The sequence below is a fragment of the Bacillus rossius genome, chromosome 7 (assembly GCF_032445375.1).
Source record: "Bacillus rossius redtenbacheri isolate Brsri chromosome 7, Brsri_v3, whole genome shotgun sequence".
Classification (NCBI taxonomy): domain Eukaryota; kingdom Metazoa; phylum Arthropoda; class Insecta; order Phasmatodea; family Bacillidae; genus Bacillus; species Bacillus rossius.
This window is the reverse complement of record NC_086335.1, coordinates 19,927,754-19,946,119: the sequence shown is the minus strand read 5'-3', so window position 1 is coordinate 19,946,119 and position 18,366 is coordinate 19,927,754. Positions and strand designations below refer to the sequence as shown.

The 18,366-nt window shown below is 37.2% G+C and overlaps 1 protein-coding gene across 4 annotated transcripts in view; it reads left to right on the top strand.

Moving 5' to 3' along the window:
- Positions 1-18,366, top strand: part of LOC134533703 (uncharacterized) — a 75,774-nt gene that overhangs the window by 23,735 nt on the left and 33,673 nt on the right. For all 4 annotated transcript variants that reach the window (XM_063371266.1, XM_063371264.1, XM_063371265.1 and 1 more), the window contains exons 4-6: positions 13,155-13,290; positions 13,869-14,014; positions 17,741-17,911. In XM_063371266.1, the coding sequence (XP_063227336.1) occupies positions 13,155-13,290; positions 13,869-14,014; positions 17,741-17,911 (453 nt within the window). The remainder of the gene's footprint in view (positions 1-13,154; positions 13,291-13,868; positions 14,015-17,740; positions 17,912-18,366) is intronic.

Below are 18,366 nucleotides of genomic sequence, written 5' to 3'. Positions count from 1 at the left end.
AAAATATCACCCCATGTCAACAGTCATGGCAACCAGTGCCTCGTCACCCTTTTCTGTGGTGGCATCGGTCACACTGCTTACTGCCACCGTCCGACATATCTCCCCATGTCAACAGTCATGGCAACCAGTGCCTTGACACCCGACATATCTCCCCATGTCAACAGTCATGGCAACCAGTGCCTCGTCACCCTTTTCTGTGGTGGCATCGGTCACACTGCTTACTGCCACCGTCCGACATATCTCCCCATGTCAACAGTCATGGCAACCAGTGCCTCGTCACCCTTTTCTGTGGTGGCATCGGTCACACTGCTTACTGCCACCGTCCGACATATCTCCCCATGTCAACAGTCATGGCAACCAGTGCCTCGTCACCCTTTTCTGTGGTGGCATCGGTCACACTGCTTACTGCCACCGTCCGACATATCTCCCCATGTCAACAGTCATGGCAACCAGTGCCTCGTCACCCTTTTCTGTGGTGGCGTCGGTCACACTGCTTACTGCCACCGTCCGACATATCTCCCCATGTCAACAGTCATGGCAACCAGTGCCTCGTCACCCTTTTCTGTGGTGGCATCGGTCACACTGCTTACTGCCACCGTCCGACATATCTCCCCATGTCAACAGTCATGGCAACCAGTGCCTCGTCACCCTTTTCTGTGGTGGCGTCGGTCACACTGCTTACTGCCACCGTCCGACATATCTCCCCATGTCAACAGTCATGGCAACCAGTGCCTTGTTACCCTTTTCTGTGGTGGCGTCGGTCACACTGCTTACTGCCACCGTCCGACATATCTCCCCATGTCAACAGTCATGGCAACCAGTGCCTCGTCACCCTTTTCTGTGGTGGCATCGGTCACACTGCTTACTGCCACCGTCGAAAATATCACCCCATGTCAACAGTCATGGCAACCAGTGCCTCGTCACCCTTTTCTGTGGTGGCATCGGTCACACTGCTTACTGCCACCGTCCGACATATCTCCCCATGTCAACAGTCATGGCAACCAGTGCCTTGTCACCCGACATATCTCCCCATGTCAACAGTCATGGCAACCAGTGCCTCGTCACCCTTTTCTGTGGTGGCATCGGTCACACTGCTTACTGCCACCGTCCGACATATCTCCCCATGTCAACAGTCATGGCAACCAGTGCCTCGTCACCCTTTTCTGTGGTGGCATCGGTCACACTGCTTACTGCCACCGTCCGACATATCTCCCCATGTCAACAGTCATGGCAACCAGTGCCTCGTCACCCTTTTCTGTGGTGGCATCGGTCTAGTCTAGGCTGACTTCTGGCATCGTTGATGGTCAATGAGCATTTCCTGGCAACTGAGTGTCTGGTCACCTTCTCGGCTTTCTTATATACTCGTTGGCAGCAAAGGTCACTAAGACCGAGAACATTCTAATACAGCCCAGGAAACTATTGGAAACACTGACCCAGGTCTGTTTCTGCTGTTTTACACGGGCTCACAGGACGTTTCACTGACTTAGTGTCTGGTAATTCGTAGTGTTTTGGTTGTGTTACATGTTGCTTGTGTTCGTCGGCAACTTTCATTCTTCTTTTACCCTCTCCTGATATGGCTGTGTAGTAGCATTCCTTATAATTTTATCAGCCAACAATTTTTTGCTCCACCTTTCTTTTTCTGAACAATATCTTTCGCATAATTAAGCACTAAAGACTTTTTAAACATTATAACCTTTATCAGTTAGTCTGCATCGCCACAGTGTACCGTTTATAAAAATGTAGCCACCACTAGTTGGCATCATTCATGTTTGGCTATGTTGCTTCCCGTATAGAGCCCGCACACTTAGTCGAATATCGATATTGATATCTCGCTGATTGCATGCAACGCCCGCTTTCTGTCTTGTGCCGAGTTTACATTTGATAGCCCGCACTATTTTGTGGTGTGTTCTACGACGATAGTTATGCTATGCGTTAGTTCAGGCTCCCATTTGGGTCACAGATTTTGTTTTTCTATTTAAAGTTGAAGAAAGCTTTTTGTTGCATGACTTATTAATTTATATTTTTGGTGTGCTTTTTTATATTCTACTTTTTAAATAAACGTACTTTTCATGAATGAGTTATGTTTTTATGAATAACTTTACTTAACAACAAATTTTTTACGTGATAACGTCTTATAAATCTATGAACGCCGGCTGCACGCACGAAAAAGCATGACTCATTGTCACGTTCCGCCTGAGTCGAGCATGCAAGAACCGGCCAACCACCGTGCGAGAAAATCTTCTATAATATCAAACAGTTTAAGGCGGGCTTTTTGACTAATTGTTCGTGATTATGTTTAAACAAATTATTTAAATATAATTTGCAAAAACTGTAAATAATATTTGAAAATTAAAAAGTGTGCAATTTTTCATCAATGTTTTCTTATGACGTTATCACGTAAAATTATCGTCCGTAAACCGACTTTACAGACAACCCCCTTTTTTTTTGCATAAATATCGCACCACTACATTTAAAATTTATCTCCTTATTAATTGTGCGACGATTATGCGATAAGACACTGTAAGCACTTTAATTTTTGAAAAATTAAAATGTAATTATCCGGACAGTAATATCTAGAGATGGGTCGAGTCTTGGTTTATCGAGTCGAGCCGAGCCGAGTTGGGTCAGATTGACTCGACTCGAAAACCGAGTCACATATTTTATCAAGTTCGAGACTCGAAACACGTTTCGAGTTAAGTACCAGCATCGTGACGTTATAGCACTTTATTATAGGTTGTCTTAACGTTTTCGCCAAATCATTAATACAGCAAGAAATGATAATGACCTTTAAACAAAACAAATCCCGTGCAAACCTAACCTTGCCCGCTACCGTGCTACGGCGCTATAATAGGTACAAGTGCAACCAAACCTAGGCCTACCTTCATTTATGAGCGTGACGTCGTAACGTGATTTTGTCGATAGTGGCGACAGTTTATAGGACAAAATTATATCACATGACCATTTTATATAAAGAAAATACTTGGAAAACAGCGTGCACTGTTTTCATTTTGTTTTTCATCCTGTGCTTACTTCAAATACGGTACCGCATTTGTTTACAAAATACGTCAATGGATTTTCACTGAAGAAAAATTTGTTGCAAAACGCACATATATTAATAATCATCACGTTTATCGTGCCCCGTTTATAATAACTCGTATAAACAAGAGATTTCCGTAACCTAAACATAAAAACATAAAATAATTATATTGTAATATTTAGTAAATAACACCAAGCCGTGATGCGTGAAAATCAGTGTTGCCAATGCAGGTGTTCATTTTTACCCTCATGTGAAAGCAAAAATACCCGCTTTTACCCGCACTCCTAAAAAAAATTGTAACTAAGGGCGGACACCCACAAGAGCTTGAACGAGAACATCAATACCTGTTTAACATCTAGCTGGAACGTAAAACTTATCGTTTATACAGTTTTATCAAAACAAGAATTTCATGCTGTGAGCTTTTTAACCATTTTGAAAGTAGGTATTTATCGTATAATAAATGGCTGTCTACAAAGCATTAAAAATATTTTTTTATGTAGGTATGTACACATTTAAATTATTAAATAAATACAAATATAATTGGAACATAATAAGCACTACATAAAACAACTTCTATTATGGCCAATTGCCTTATAAAATTACACTGTAATTTAAATCGTATAAATTTACTATAAAAACACCATATGTTCTGTAGTTTCAGTTCCACAGTTTTGTGTTCACCATTGTCTTGCTGGGATTGAATGAAACACAGCCTCCCTCGGCTTCAATACCTTCCTTTGAACTAATCAAAGCTACCAATAGTTTGTTTCTGTGATATGTCTTGATGTTTCTAAGTGTGCTGAAAAGTCTTTCCACGCATGCATTGGAGAATGGAAGAACCAAGAGAAGTCCCAATACCTTTTCCAGATTTTCGAAGAGTTTCGCTCCAGCTGCATTCTTGAGATTGAAAACATCCTTCCAATACTCCTCTGCTGGTTTTGAACTATCAAGACCAAGTTTTGCATGGTCTAACATCGCATGTTGCCGCCATTCATGGTCTACAGCTTGAGCACTTACATGGTCATTTAATATAGGAAAACGCTTCAGAACTGGCATAATTGATGGAATCTCTAAAGACTGGGCAACACAAGGCTCAACTATGTTGACAACATCAAACACTTTGTCACTAAAATCAAACCTACTTTTGATCTGTGATACAAGCTCGACATAAAACTGGAGGCATGATTTTAGAAAAAACTGTAAATCATTTTCACGAACATTCTTATCTTCTGTAAGTTTGTCCAAACTACTTTGTGCAAGGATTCCAAGATATACTTTATTTAAAGCAACATAGTTTGATGGATTTTTATGTTCAATTGTCAATACATCCATGCCTTTAACATATGATGGACTCATAAAATTACAGCATAGGGTCTTCAGAAGTCTTTCAACTTCTGGTTTGAGTCGATGGAGCAATGGCATTGCACCTTGAAAGAGCGTGTTGAAATTTGTCAAAAGACCAAGAACATATGACATAAACTCCATATACATTTTAGTATACTTGTTTTCCATGGTCTTCAGCATATCTTCTGTTGTTCTTGAAGGATCTTCAAAGACAGACTCTCTAAGATATGATTCAAGTGCTAAGTACTGCTCTAAAACCCTGTCAATGCAAGCCTTCAGTGACAACCAACGTGTGACAGCTGGAGAAAGAATGTTATGAATTTCTGTTTGGAAAAAAATTTGAAATTCTCTCAGTTTTTCTCTTCTTATGTAACTCCTACTAAAATGAGCACCAAGATTTCTCAGCAAATCTTCAACTGAACGAGGAAGTACTAAGCAAGCTTTTGAAGCAGCCAGATGAATCATGTGGCATGAACATTTTATGCAAACAATGCCTGGCACATTTTCTTTCAGCAAAGAAAATACAGAATGATGTTCACCAACCATCACATTTGTTGTATCAGCAGAAAAGCCGACAATATTTGACAGTGGAATGTTTTTCAGATGTAAGCAATTTTTTAGGCACTCAAACAAATCAGTTGCTGCACTAGAAGTCACACTCACCATGTCCAGGAAACTTGTTACAACACTGTGAGTTTCATTATTATAGTACACTACAGCAAATGCGCACTGTTTCACAGAACTCATGTCAGTGGTTTCGTCCATAATTATTGACAAAAATGTCCCAGCTTCAGCTAAATGCTTATGCAATTTTGATTGGAAAGCTGGACCTAGAACGTCTTTCACAACTGCTGTGGCTTTGGTTCGTCCCAAAGTAACATTTTTTGCAATCTTTGAGTCAGGGAAAATATCTGCACATAATGGTACTAATGTATCAACCAATGAGAATGGTAGGTTGTTAGAAGCTATCAAACCAGCTAATTTAATTTCGGCTCTTTTAACTTCGTCTGAAGTTATAAATTTTAAACTCGTCAGTTTGTGTGAAGTGCTTACTTGTGGCCAGTTTAACTGGTGTTTTGACGAATTACTGTGACGAGTGATATCATTCTTGTGTGCAGTTATGTCAACTCTACATACTGTACAGTACGCTAACTCATTGCCTAAGCTAGTTTTGTTGGATTTTTGTAACCAGGACTTGAGTTCTGGTATTTGCAACCAGGAATCACAAAACTTATTAGTCCTTTTTATTTTCCCACTTATTTTTAACTTTTTTCTCGGGTTTTTAAGAACACAATGACTTTGTTTTTCTTCAGATTCTGCTATAATATCTAAACTTGCGTCTGGATTGCATTCATGGAGTCTTATTTCTGCCGACTGAGAGCTGCAAAAAATAAACTCAAAGTAACACGATTTTTAACAAAATAATTCAACAAAAAAACATTAAGGTAATAATCATGTGACAAATTTTCATTGAATTCGATCTATTGGTACATACTACATGCTAAAGCGCTTTAAAAATGATATTAAATGAAAACAAAGATTATTATTAAAAGCAGAAAGAGTTATGCCGAGTGAATAGCTGAGAGTGGTTGTCCCATTTCGTTTGCTATAGTGAGTTGAGACACAATTCCAATCACTTGATGACATCGTGATATTAAAGAGAATTAACTTAATAAAAATTGGATGTGATTTAAAGTAAAAATTTATTGAGTGAAACATGTTCTTATAACTGCAGGCTAATATACGTTCAAAATGAAAATTTATTAAATATTCACTGTCCTTATTGATATTTACTCTACTTTATCATTCATTACTACACATTACACTTCAGTTTTTCATGCACAACAGCAACAAGATATTTCTCACCTGCAACTTGGTTCTTGGTCGCTATTTTGACGTAGCCCTAGCCACTTTTCCATATTGTTATTTATAATCAAACTTTATAGTTCAGACAATATGCATATTGATGTTTAGAATGCAACCTAACAGTTCATAACAAATTCCCGCACAGCAAAACAATAGCCATACACCACCACAACAATGTCTAAATAATAGTCACAGATATCAGGATAATTTACTGAGGCATAATTTTAGGTTAAAAGTTCAATCATAGATATAATTACATAAATGATTTCCTCCTGGGCTAAAATATACTGATAAATATTCTAGGTTATATAATGTTGAACAATATTATCTGGAACACATATTTCCAATGGTTACAGCAAAAACTTTACCCTTCATCAAAAGTGTTATTTCTCATTGTACAAAAATACCCTCATTTTTCCCGAAACCAGAGAATACTCGCAATTTTCCCCGCACTAGTTGAAAATACCCGAAATTCGGGTAATTACCCGCAGATTGGCAACACTGGTGAAAATGGCTGCGTGTTAGGCCAACCAGCCTTGCATTTTGGAACTAAATTTAGCTGTGATCCGCTACGCAGCGCTGCGTGTCAATAACGTTTAGGATAAAATTACTTTCTTTTTGTTTGAATAAAATATAATAATAACAACGCTCATGCATTTTATTTGGCAATCAGTTACTGATCGCCAAATCAAATGCATGAAATATTTATTTAAAAACATATTCATATTCTTGTAGTTGTAACAAGTTCCGGGCGAATAATCTTGCCGCCGAAAGTGTATTTACATTGAGAATGTGACAATGTGACAAGGCCTATATCCCTTCAGCTGTTTGTTCATGTAGGGATCTGCCGGTGGATCGGAAAAAAAAAAGTTACGTAACTCGGGAAGCCTTCTTTTCACAGACGAAAGAGCCAAACTCCCGATCGTACATCTTCGTTTTTTTTTTGTTCAATGTAAATAAATATGGCGGTGTTGATAAAAGGAAATACTATAAACAAGGCAACAGTATTTATTTGTACGCCACCATATTTTTCGTTTTCAGTATGTCCGTGAATGTTTATTTTGGACAACTCATGATAACTATGGTCAATTAGGTTAGGTTAGCTACATTATAAATACTTTAAAACATTGTGGACGGTTGATTTGGTTAGGATAGCTACATTAAAGATACTGTGAAATCATGTTGCAATAAAGCTTAGTTTTTTATATTTAAATAACATAATGATTTGAATTAATCATTTAAAATATTTAAATAACATAATGATTTGCTAATTAATCATTTAAAATATTTAAATAATGCAGATGCATCTTGGATACACAATTTTTATATCAATGGGTGTAGTAATATTTTATTTATCATATTCGACGCAAAAAAATTATAAAATTATGAAACTCGAACTGACTCGACCTCTTCAAAAATTTGGTGACTCGAACTCGACTCGACTCGAAATATGAATTGCTAAACTCGGCTCGACTCGACTCGAAGCCAAAAAACCTCAACTCGTCCATCTCTAGTAATATCAGTTTCACTGTCAGTGAAGGATGGTTTGGAAAGGTATGCGATGTGAGTTGAAGGTCACGCCCGGGCATGCAAGTCAGCCAGCTGACTGACGATAAAGTACATAACCACGTATCTCCTGTTACACTGTGTCGTATTTGTCATTCAAAGTGCGATGGGAGGCATATAAAGATTAATGGTGTGACATATTTATAGTTGAGTGTTATTCTACGCATTTATATTTACTTAAAGTCTATTTTCCTAGACAATTTTGGAACACATTAATATAATTACTTTACTATTTATGGAAACTAATGATTCAGAGTACGTGATTTTGAATAACACGAGCATTTTTAGGAACAAATTAATCGTGCTAAGTGAGGGATAGGTGTACAGTGAGCACCACATGTTGTCATGATGTCATTTAAACACCTGCCAAATGAGCCAAACCACGCTGTTTCGCTCAGTTCTTCTACAAGCCATTTGAAACCATTTTGGAGCCCTCAAAATTTGAAAGTTGCATTAAGATTGCTCATTTCATGTAGGTGGCTAGGTCGCACTACAGTAATGCCATGGATCAGTTGTGAATCATCACCGGTGACCTGGTTACTTCATGTTGCTTAAAGAGCCCTCCTAGTCAGGGGTGTATTTGTGTTGGTGAAGCATTATGATAAGTGCAATGCTAACGTTTTATGGCATAGAAATGAAGATAAAAACGTGTAATGCAGGCCCTTAAGTGCTTTCAAGAATCTGTACTGGCTCTTCCATGCCTAAAAATTATTCTGAAAACACATGTTTTTAGCTTTTTTCACTCTTCTAGAAATACATTTTAGAATCTAGACCTGGAAACACAACTACTCAGCCGCCCTCAGCGTATTCTTAAATGCTTTTCGTAAAAAGACCCCACTCTGATATCTGGAGCAGTTTTCAAATTGCATGGTTTCTTCTGAAGCTCTGCGCACCGTGTGTGTGCCCAGGTAGACGGGGACCTCAAGCATTTCACCAGAGACCTCGCAGTAAATGCTCTGACAGAAATGTAATCCCCGCAAGACAGGAAATTTGTTATTTTTTGTTCTTGAACTCTAGCGTGTGCAGCAGGATAGCGCATATCTCTTGTCCAGGGCTGGACTTTGAGGACGTGACGAGCAGCACGTCACAAAGCAGTCCTCCCCTCTTGTCAGAGTCAGCGACTGTCGGTACAACTTACCTTTGGGCTCATGTTTGGGTGGTCCACTTTCCCAGGCATCATGGCTGGAGCAGACCCAGAAGAGATCTTCAGTAGCTCTTCAGTCTTCTCCCGAGATGTAGGGACTAGTATGTAGATGCTCACATGGGTGTGGCCTGCGCTTGTATTGCATGCAAGCCAACGTCTCCTGAACCTCTCGCCACTGCGGCAAGACGCGTAGAGAGCGTCGTCGTGTGTGCTGTTACTATTATTGTTCCTTAGCACACCTGCTGTGTGCGTACAGTAAGACACTTATTTCCGTAGCTATTGACGTTAGTGCGTGTACGTAGTGGTATCATCCATGTGACGACACGTTCCTCTGCTTGTCTTGTTACAGCGACTTGGCTAAACAGTGTGTCCACATTCTGGGAAGTCAGGAAAGTTGAAATTGGTCAGGGGAAGTCAGGGAATTTACTTAAAAACCTGTGAGTCATAGAAATTCCTTATATTAAGTTGGATTGGGGGGGGGGGGGGGGGAATATCAAGCTCCGGCATATCATCACCCAAACTTTGAACCTTTTTTTTTTTTTTTTTTTTTTTTTAAAAAAAAAGCTGGTGTTTTAGTTAGTAGTCATGCACACTGTAAAATGGTGTATACAAGGTTTTGATTGAATTAGTACAGCTGTAGGGATTGGGGGGGGGGGGGGTGTTTGTCTTTAATTCTTTCAGAAAATTGAAAAATAGGTCAATTATTTATAAAAATTTGTAAGTTTGGTCATGGAAAAGTTAGGGAAATTTTTTTAGGAATTTTTGTGGTCACAAATAAATAATTTTTGGAATCTTCTTTAAAACTTCACTACCTACTTCTAATCCTTGGAAAAACTTCCCAGTTTTTTCAATAATGATACATTTGCTTCTTAATTTGTAAAGAAATAAAACCGTGTCTATCATGTTTGAAGCATTTTTATTAATGGGTTTGAAAAAATTTTGAAGAGGTTTGAAGGACTGTAGCTTATATTATATTATATATGTATTTAAATTTAAGCTCCTTGCCTCCCAGCTAGCCTCACAAAAAATGATGACGAACAAAATATCTGCTACCTATCAGGATAAATATAACAATTCACCTGTACTTTGGCCTTCCTGAGCTAGAATTTCTGATTCATAAAAAAGATCACTTACATCTGTTTTCCACTCTGTTACAATACTTATTGAAAAGTTATCCACTCTGTTACAATACTTATTGAAAAGATTAGTTACGTTAAAAGATGACACCATAAATACTTAGCAATTTTTAAACTAAAATATATTATTAAATCGTTCCTCAAAATTAGGTATGCTGTTTATGTAAAGTTTATCTTGGCTCAGTTCAGAAACAGTCTCCAGTTAACATGCATGTTATTGTTAAAATCCAAGACCAAAGAGCGACTTCTACAACCACCGCAGCTTTGGTACTGATGAAACTACTCGCCTTGTCTTGCGTAGTCTCTCCAGGGGCGTCAGGTTTGTGGTAGCGTCCCATCAATTGTCCACCTCTACGGAACGCAGCCCAGGAAGCAGTGCCACCTGGTTGGTTGGTCTCGGGACGATTCCTCAACGGCTTTATCTGCTTCCCGGTTGTGGCCGGATAGTATTCGTTCAGCGAATGGGTAGCCATTGTTAACTGTATTCCAACCAAAATCCTGCAATTGTGATGATTCTTTTTGGAATGGTATCAGCAAGTCGAAAAATGTGTGTTATTTTTATATACCTTATTTAATTCTCTGTCTGGTAAATGTTTCTTGGCACACGGGCATGAAAGAAGCAAAGAGACCATACAGCAGCATCGGGCTTGATATCTAAAGGAGTGCAGTCCAGTTGTTAACATTATTGATTTATGTTTCTATTAATACTTAATTTTTGACTTTATAATATTATGGCTTAATTTATATAACACCACTGTTGTAATATATTTTAAAAATAAAAGTTGTGAATATCTATACATCTCTGCATGTTTGCAGTCAGCATTTGTGTGGAAGGATGGTCCAAAATATTTTGAGTTCTTTGAAAGTAAATTCTTGATAAGTTGAGAAGACGTTTACAGTAAATGTTTGCCAGTTTAGTTTGTAATCAGTGGCTTCTTAATATACAATACATTAGACTCCCGATTATCCAGGGTAATGACTGGTGAGGGGTCTACGGATAACAAAAAAATTTGGTTCAAGCAGTGTCAAAAACTATTAAAAAAATTTCATCCTGACTATCTAGACAAACTCTGTAGCACCCGCCCCTCGATGTAACATTCTAATTCACTCCAGGAAAACAGAGCGCTTATCAAAACAGCGCTAATAAAATACTTTTTTTCCATAAGAGATGATGTTAATCAAAATAATTTGTTTTCCAACCAGGTAAGAGTACTTGCTGACTCCCATTTTAATTAAACACTACTTCTGTTAAATTTAATTTACAGTCCAAATATATGTCTAAATACATTTGAAGTACATTTAAATAAGTGTTGAGATTAAACAACATATGATTAAATTTAAAATTTCACGTACGACATTGTTTACATAAAAGGGCTTGGGTGTAAATTCCTAAGTAGGTGTTACCAACATAATAATGTTTTTAATATAGGACATATATTTCAGTTCTAATAAGATTTTAAAAATAGTAAACTTAACATTTTCGATTATTAGAAAGATTATTTAACCTGTTAACATAATTCTTGATTCTGTTGTTTAATAAATGTGTTTCTGCCATGATTTGCCACTAGCGATTCCTAGTAGGGGTGAGGTAAACTAGCTCTGAAAGGTTATGGCTTTTATCTCCAGACATTGTTGCTAGACGTACCCAAATTACTAAGTCTGTACCTGAAAAGTCTGCTCATGTATACAGATGTACCTGAATTTAGAAAAAAGAAAAAAATTAATAGTCCAAAAATATTTAACAATATTCAATTGGAATGGAAAACCAACTAGGGTGGACAACAGTCTATGCTACATTCCTAAGGATCTCTGGAGAACCACAGGATCAAGTTGCCAGTTGGGCGGTGACAACAGGATTAAGGAAAGCTTTCGTTAAAAACAGTCTGGACAATGCTATTAAAGTATAGCACAAATTTCCATCATCATATTTATATCACAGGAAATATTTACAATAATTTTACACCAACCTTTAACCTGAAAATACCATTTTTCACGTGTGGCTGGAATTGTATTATTCAGCATTTACATTACATCCAACCCTTTCCATTCACCCAGTGACATATTTTAAAATCCTACACACAGGCCTTAGCAGTAGAGTCAATATTGCATCTAAACTATAAAATTTTATATTGGCACTATATTATGAGATTTAAAAGAACAGTGTATATGATATTTGTATTAAAGAAGACAGCACTATTTTGTTTTCATACTCTTTTTGTGTAAGTACCTGAATGATACCCGAACTGAGTACTTCTTGTACCAATAAATACCCAAATGTAGAGGTGAGTGTACTCAAATTGTGTGTACTACAGCTGGCAACACTGTCTCCAGATCTGCTGCTGACAATCTGGTTTGCGGGATGGCTGACTATAAATGTTGGATGAACACTCGGGGGTCATCTGAAATAAATGCACAATGAAGGAAGCAAATAACTCTGAAGAAAAGACAAAATATTGTTTGTTGATTCGTTGCGTTACTAATTCATTGCATTGTATTTAATGGTTCACAAGTGCCGTTGCCATTGTGCGTGCACAGAAACATTCTTTTTTTTTATGCTTTATAGAAGTGAAATATGTAATCTGCAAACCGGATAACCCACTTGTTTTTTGCATAATTCCTAAATGTCTTAATTGTGTGCTCAAGCCTACATGAATTTTGGATAAAACCATTAATTTTTTTTTTCTTTTATTTAGACATAGTTTGCTTTAAAGAATTTTTTGTAATTGTTAATGGTTTGTCGAGGCTGTGTACATATTGTACTTTTCGGAGCAGCATAGTAGATGATGATCTTATTTTAATAGTGGTACAACGCCATTTTTTAAAAAAAATAGGAGTGATCCACACTTGGATGTTCATAAAAGTTGTTTGAAAGAAAGAAAGGTTAATCTCTTGCAACAAGTCATGGACTGCAATATTTCAAACATCTCAACTGCAGAATTTTCACCACTTAATTGTATGAAACAACTTGTACCTCAAAAATAACATAATTGTAAGTGTGTTACTGTTGGAACAAGACTCGAGCGTGTGGTTGATGGGACCGTGCGCCGGCGTGCTGTTGCAGTGGGTGCTGCGCAAGCCGAAGGTGACGGTGTTCTTCGGCAGCGTGGGCGCCGACGAGTACAGCCGCATCCTGGAGGACCGGGCGCGGGGGCAGGGCGTCGACGTCCACTACCAGTGCCACGCCCACGAGCCCACAGGTGCCAGCCCCCAGCCCCCATCGCCTGTTGTCTGTCGCCTTTTGAATCTCAATGTCGTTTACATGGGTTACATGGTGGAGGATTTCAATTCTCCAAATATTTTAATTTGTACAGTCAAGAACATATTCATGGAACATTGATAAATTAGTACATTAGTACTAAATATTTTTCTGTGAAAGGTATTTTGGACTGTTGTTGAGCATGTCTTTTATAGAAAATGATGCAATCTCTCTCTCTTTCTCTTTCTCTTTCTCTTGACCCCCCCCCCCCCCCTCCACAACTTTCTTCTCACCAGGTTTATCCCCCCTCCCCCCAATTATTTTTCTCTTTTTCTTCCAACCATCTTTGTATTTGTTATGGTAATGAATGAATGATCGATTAAGTTTCTAACCTCGTAAATTCATTTTCTTTTGGTGATGTAGGAAAAGAAGTAGTTATGACATGAGCAGGGTAGTTTCTTTCAAAGTTTGCTGTGGAATTAACTTTGGGGGTAAATGTTGAGTTAGGGAGGTGATGTGTGAGCTACACTTGCTTCATGGTGACCAGTTGACGGAACGTTGAGGGCGCCTTGCTTGCAGGAAAGTGTGCTGTGTTGATCACTGATAACGGCCATAGTCGCTCCCTCTGTGCCGACCTTGGGGCCGCAAACTGCTTCACCATCGACCACATCCGCACTCCTGAGAACAAGAAGCTCATTCACAACGCCAAGTACTATTATGTTTCCGTAAGTCTTTGATATCCTCTGGTTCACAGCCTCCGGCCATCATCTTCCTACCTCTTCCCTCTATTCCTCCGCCGTATCTCCCATTTAGCCCTGATCTCCATTCCCTCTGTTTGCTGTTCTCTTTCTTTTCCTTGGGGCTAGTGTTTTTCCTCATTAAAATTGTTGCTGTCACAATTGTTATGGCCATAACACTTCTAGTTGAAGTTCCTATCAGTATCACTAAAATTCAAGTGTATTTGAATACACTTGCAATATTCAAAGGTTCAAATTATGATCAAACAGTGTAGTAACATATGAATTATTTTAAGTTTCTACACAATTCTTAATTGGGCAGAAGCGAGTAAGATTCGATCTTCAGCATCATTATTCTCCACAACTATCATACTCCATCATATGTTACACTCCCTTATCATTGTTCATCCATACATTATTTTTAAACAAGTTATAAAAAAAAAGAAACGTAAAACCTATTTACGAATACATGCTAATTAATAATAAAAATTAATTTATAACAAGTGAAAATAAAAAAATGTAAGTAAGTCTGCCAGTACTTGTCAGTAAAGTGTAATATCTAACTTCGGTAATGAGCACATTCATGTGTTCTCATGCTGCAAATAAACTTATAATACAAAACTCAGACACTAAATTTAACATAGAACTATTATTTAAAATAATGCTGAGCATAATAAATACATGCAAATTGTGTTCAACTAAATTTTTGAACACGAATCACACTTTGTTTCTGCACCCACCGCTAGAATTCGCTGCTGGATCAGCTATGCCTACTATTGAATCATTAACAGACCAAAACTTATATTTATATAATGAAATGTCTCAGAGAAACGTGAAAAAGACTTGAAAAAATACTGAACCCCGACTTTGGGCCTGATTTTCGAAAAGGGGAATTTTTTTTAAATACTGCCCATCTTCTTTAAATTCATTAAACAGTTAATACTATAACATTTTTCTTTGTCTTTGTGAACTTTGGTTCACATCATCCGCCACAGATGGCAGCACCGTGGTTTTTACACATTTCCGTTTCTTGGCTTCCCATCGCATTCACGATATTACTCCCACCAAATGCGGTATACCGAGAGCTAAGATGCTCATCGAAAACTGTTCACCATTAAATGTTATGAAAACGAAGCAATAAAGCCTGTGGATTATGTTAGTTGATTTAAATTATAAAATTTTGTTGAGACTAGGGATGGGTCGGTACCGGTTCTCGGTTCTCGGTTCCTACGGTTCTCACGGTTCTCAGCATTTTAACCGGCACCGAGAACCGCAGCTAAAATGTCGGTGCCGGTGCCGGTACCGGTACCGGCAGTATAGCAAAACCATTTACAAAAATAGTCCTTCACTATAACTTAACTGCAGCTTGAAATGGCTCAACTCACGTTCAATTCACATATGAATTATTTTTTTGGACTTCTGTGGAATAATATTCATCTCTAACTATAAAATAAATTACACGTGAAAATATTTAATGTTCTCGTCACATCTGTAAACAAACTTTGTTATAGAACCAAAACATAACAGTTGAAGGTGCCATAGATGTATGTAGTTCATAGATGTGTGCAACTCTATAATGTGCCTCAGCAGAGATGTGAGAACTGAAGATGCCATGTTTGTTTCAATTTGTTTTTAAAAATAGGTAGTTAATTGAGTTGTTGACATGTAAGTAAGGGTGACTGGTGTATAAAGAACAATTTAAAGTGCAAAATTCCACAGAATATTTGTTTAATAGAATTAATAATTGATTTAAAATTTTCCGTAATAATTTTTGGCATTCTAAAATTTTATGCTTTTTGTGCAGTGCTTTGGACTGTAAGTTCACTGAATCTGCAGCCATCTAGTGTAATGGCTAGTTACTTTCTCTTTTAGGTAAATGGGATTGCTTTGAAGGGGAAGTTTCTTTTTTTAGTAAAGTGGTGTATGGATGTGTAGATGTATTTTACTATTGGCTGGTCAAACGAAATGCTTGTTGACACTTCTAAAGTATAATTATTCTGGCCAAATAGAGCAAATTGTGTAAGAAATGGCATCAGAAGTGTGGCAGTAATTTACTGTTCACTGTGCAAACAAACTGAATTCAATGTAGGCAATAAGTTTGATGGACAATTTAATATTGTAATTCTTTGAAAGTTCACCATCATTGTATTTATTTCCATTATTGTAACATTTTCTTTTTATTCCTATATTTTAAAGGAGGGTGTATGTAGATTTATTGAGGTAATTACTAGATTGATATAGTAAATTTTAGTTTTTTTAAGTGTTCTCTATATTATTTCGAATTTATTTTTTTATTAATACATATTACATTTTTAATAGGTTGGTGTGTTTACTGTGTTTTGAAACAGTGCTTTTTTTGTAGCCAAAACAATAAATAATTTATTACTTAAAACTAGTGGTGCACCGATATGACTTTACCGATTACCGATTCGATTACCGATTATGAAAGCAATAATCGGCAGATACCGATTCAGTTACCGATTATAATGAAGAAATTTTTTTAAGTGTAATAATGCACACATAAATTTTTATTCCCATGTGAATTTAATAACAAGATTAGGTAAAATTGAGAATACAGTTACAATAACAGTATAAAAATATATAAAATACACTATTAAGTCATTGCAAAGTGTAAATTAAATTAACTTCTATTTATATTTGTTATTTTAAACAACTTGAACTACAGTATAATAATAGTAATTTATAATAGGTAAGTTTTTGTTGCGGAAAACTAGCATTATTATCGACTATCACATAAGGTTGCATCAAGAAATTACCGTTTAACAATGTAAACATGCTGCTTTATTTTGTTCACTTGAGTTTATAGAAAAAATGTTTCCACACTTCACTTTTTTTCTCCCTACTCGCCATCTCACTATAATTATTTAAAAATGACTAAAAACCAATTCTAGCACATGTGATTTTATTTATGTTGACTGAATACATAAAATTATAAATACTTTTTCACTTTTCACGTCACATACAAATAACAAACAGATAATGTTACCAAAGACGCCCATAACGAGTTTTTAAAACGCAGTGATAAAAACTAGAAGGTATCGGGACCACGATTTTGAACCGCTACTACGACTCGAAAAGATCGATTGTCATAGAATCCACTGCAACTATTTGTGGTATTTTGATTGCGTGCCATCTATTTTACGTATCTGGCTATAGGTAATGTACAAGGCCACCAAACAAAAGACAGAACAAAAGACAAAACGTAAATAAACGTGTAGGAAAAATTTATTTTTTATTGTTCGAGGCAATGAGATTTATTAAACTTAACGAAATATCTGTAATTATGATATGACGGAGTTAGAAGAATTTTGTAATATATACAAATATTACTGTATTTCGTCCTAAAATGTGTAACAAAATATTACACGGTAAAAACCTACTTTAGGCCGGGACGTAAATAATCGGCAAAGTAATCGTTAAGATAATCGCCGATTACGATTAATCGGTAAGTACCCATAATCGCCGATTACGATTCATCGGTATCCGCATCGGTGCACCACTACTTAAAACACCTCATAAATAATGTGTGAATAATATTTATTTTATTGTTTAAGTCAGAACCGAGAACCGAGAACCGATTTTTAAGAACCGGTACCGAACCGAGAACCGGGAAAAAACAGGAATTGACCCATCGCTAATTAAGACCAAAAATATTATTTTAAGAGCTGGTGTCAGTTGTTCCTGATCCAACAGGGTTTCTTCCTGACTGTGAGTCCTCCGTCCATCATCGAGGTGGCTGAACACGCACACACCAACAACCACTTGTTCATGATGAATCTCAGTGCACCGTTCATATCACAGTTCTACAAGGAGCCGTTGATGAGGGCGATGCCCTACGTCGACATCTTATTTGGCAATGAAATGGTAAGTGGCAGGCCCTTACTCTCTCAACTTATAAAACAATTACGTATTGGGTAAAGCTCCTGTAGGTTGTGTTTTCCTATTTTTCATTTGGTTGGGTAATTTTAAACGTGTATTTACATCTTTTTTAGGTTTTTTTTTATTATTATTTAAAAAAGTAGAATAAAGTAGTGTGCTGGTAAATTACATCAGTGTTAGAGTGAGGTGTACTTTTGTGTGGAAACAGAAATCGCTTAATGGGTCCTTTGGACAAAGACAAAAAGGACCATGGTCCAATTTGACTATAGCACAGAGTGATTTTATTGCCTAGAATTGTGAGTTGCTCTGTGATTGTCCAACAAATTTGCTTCCCCCTAGCAAGGAAGCAGGTTGATCTGTCACCATCGTTTAGTCATTGCTTGGAAGTTGATTTGATTGGTGGCTCACAAATTATTATTTGAATGTGGATGGAGAGAATT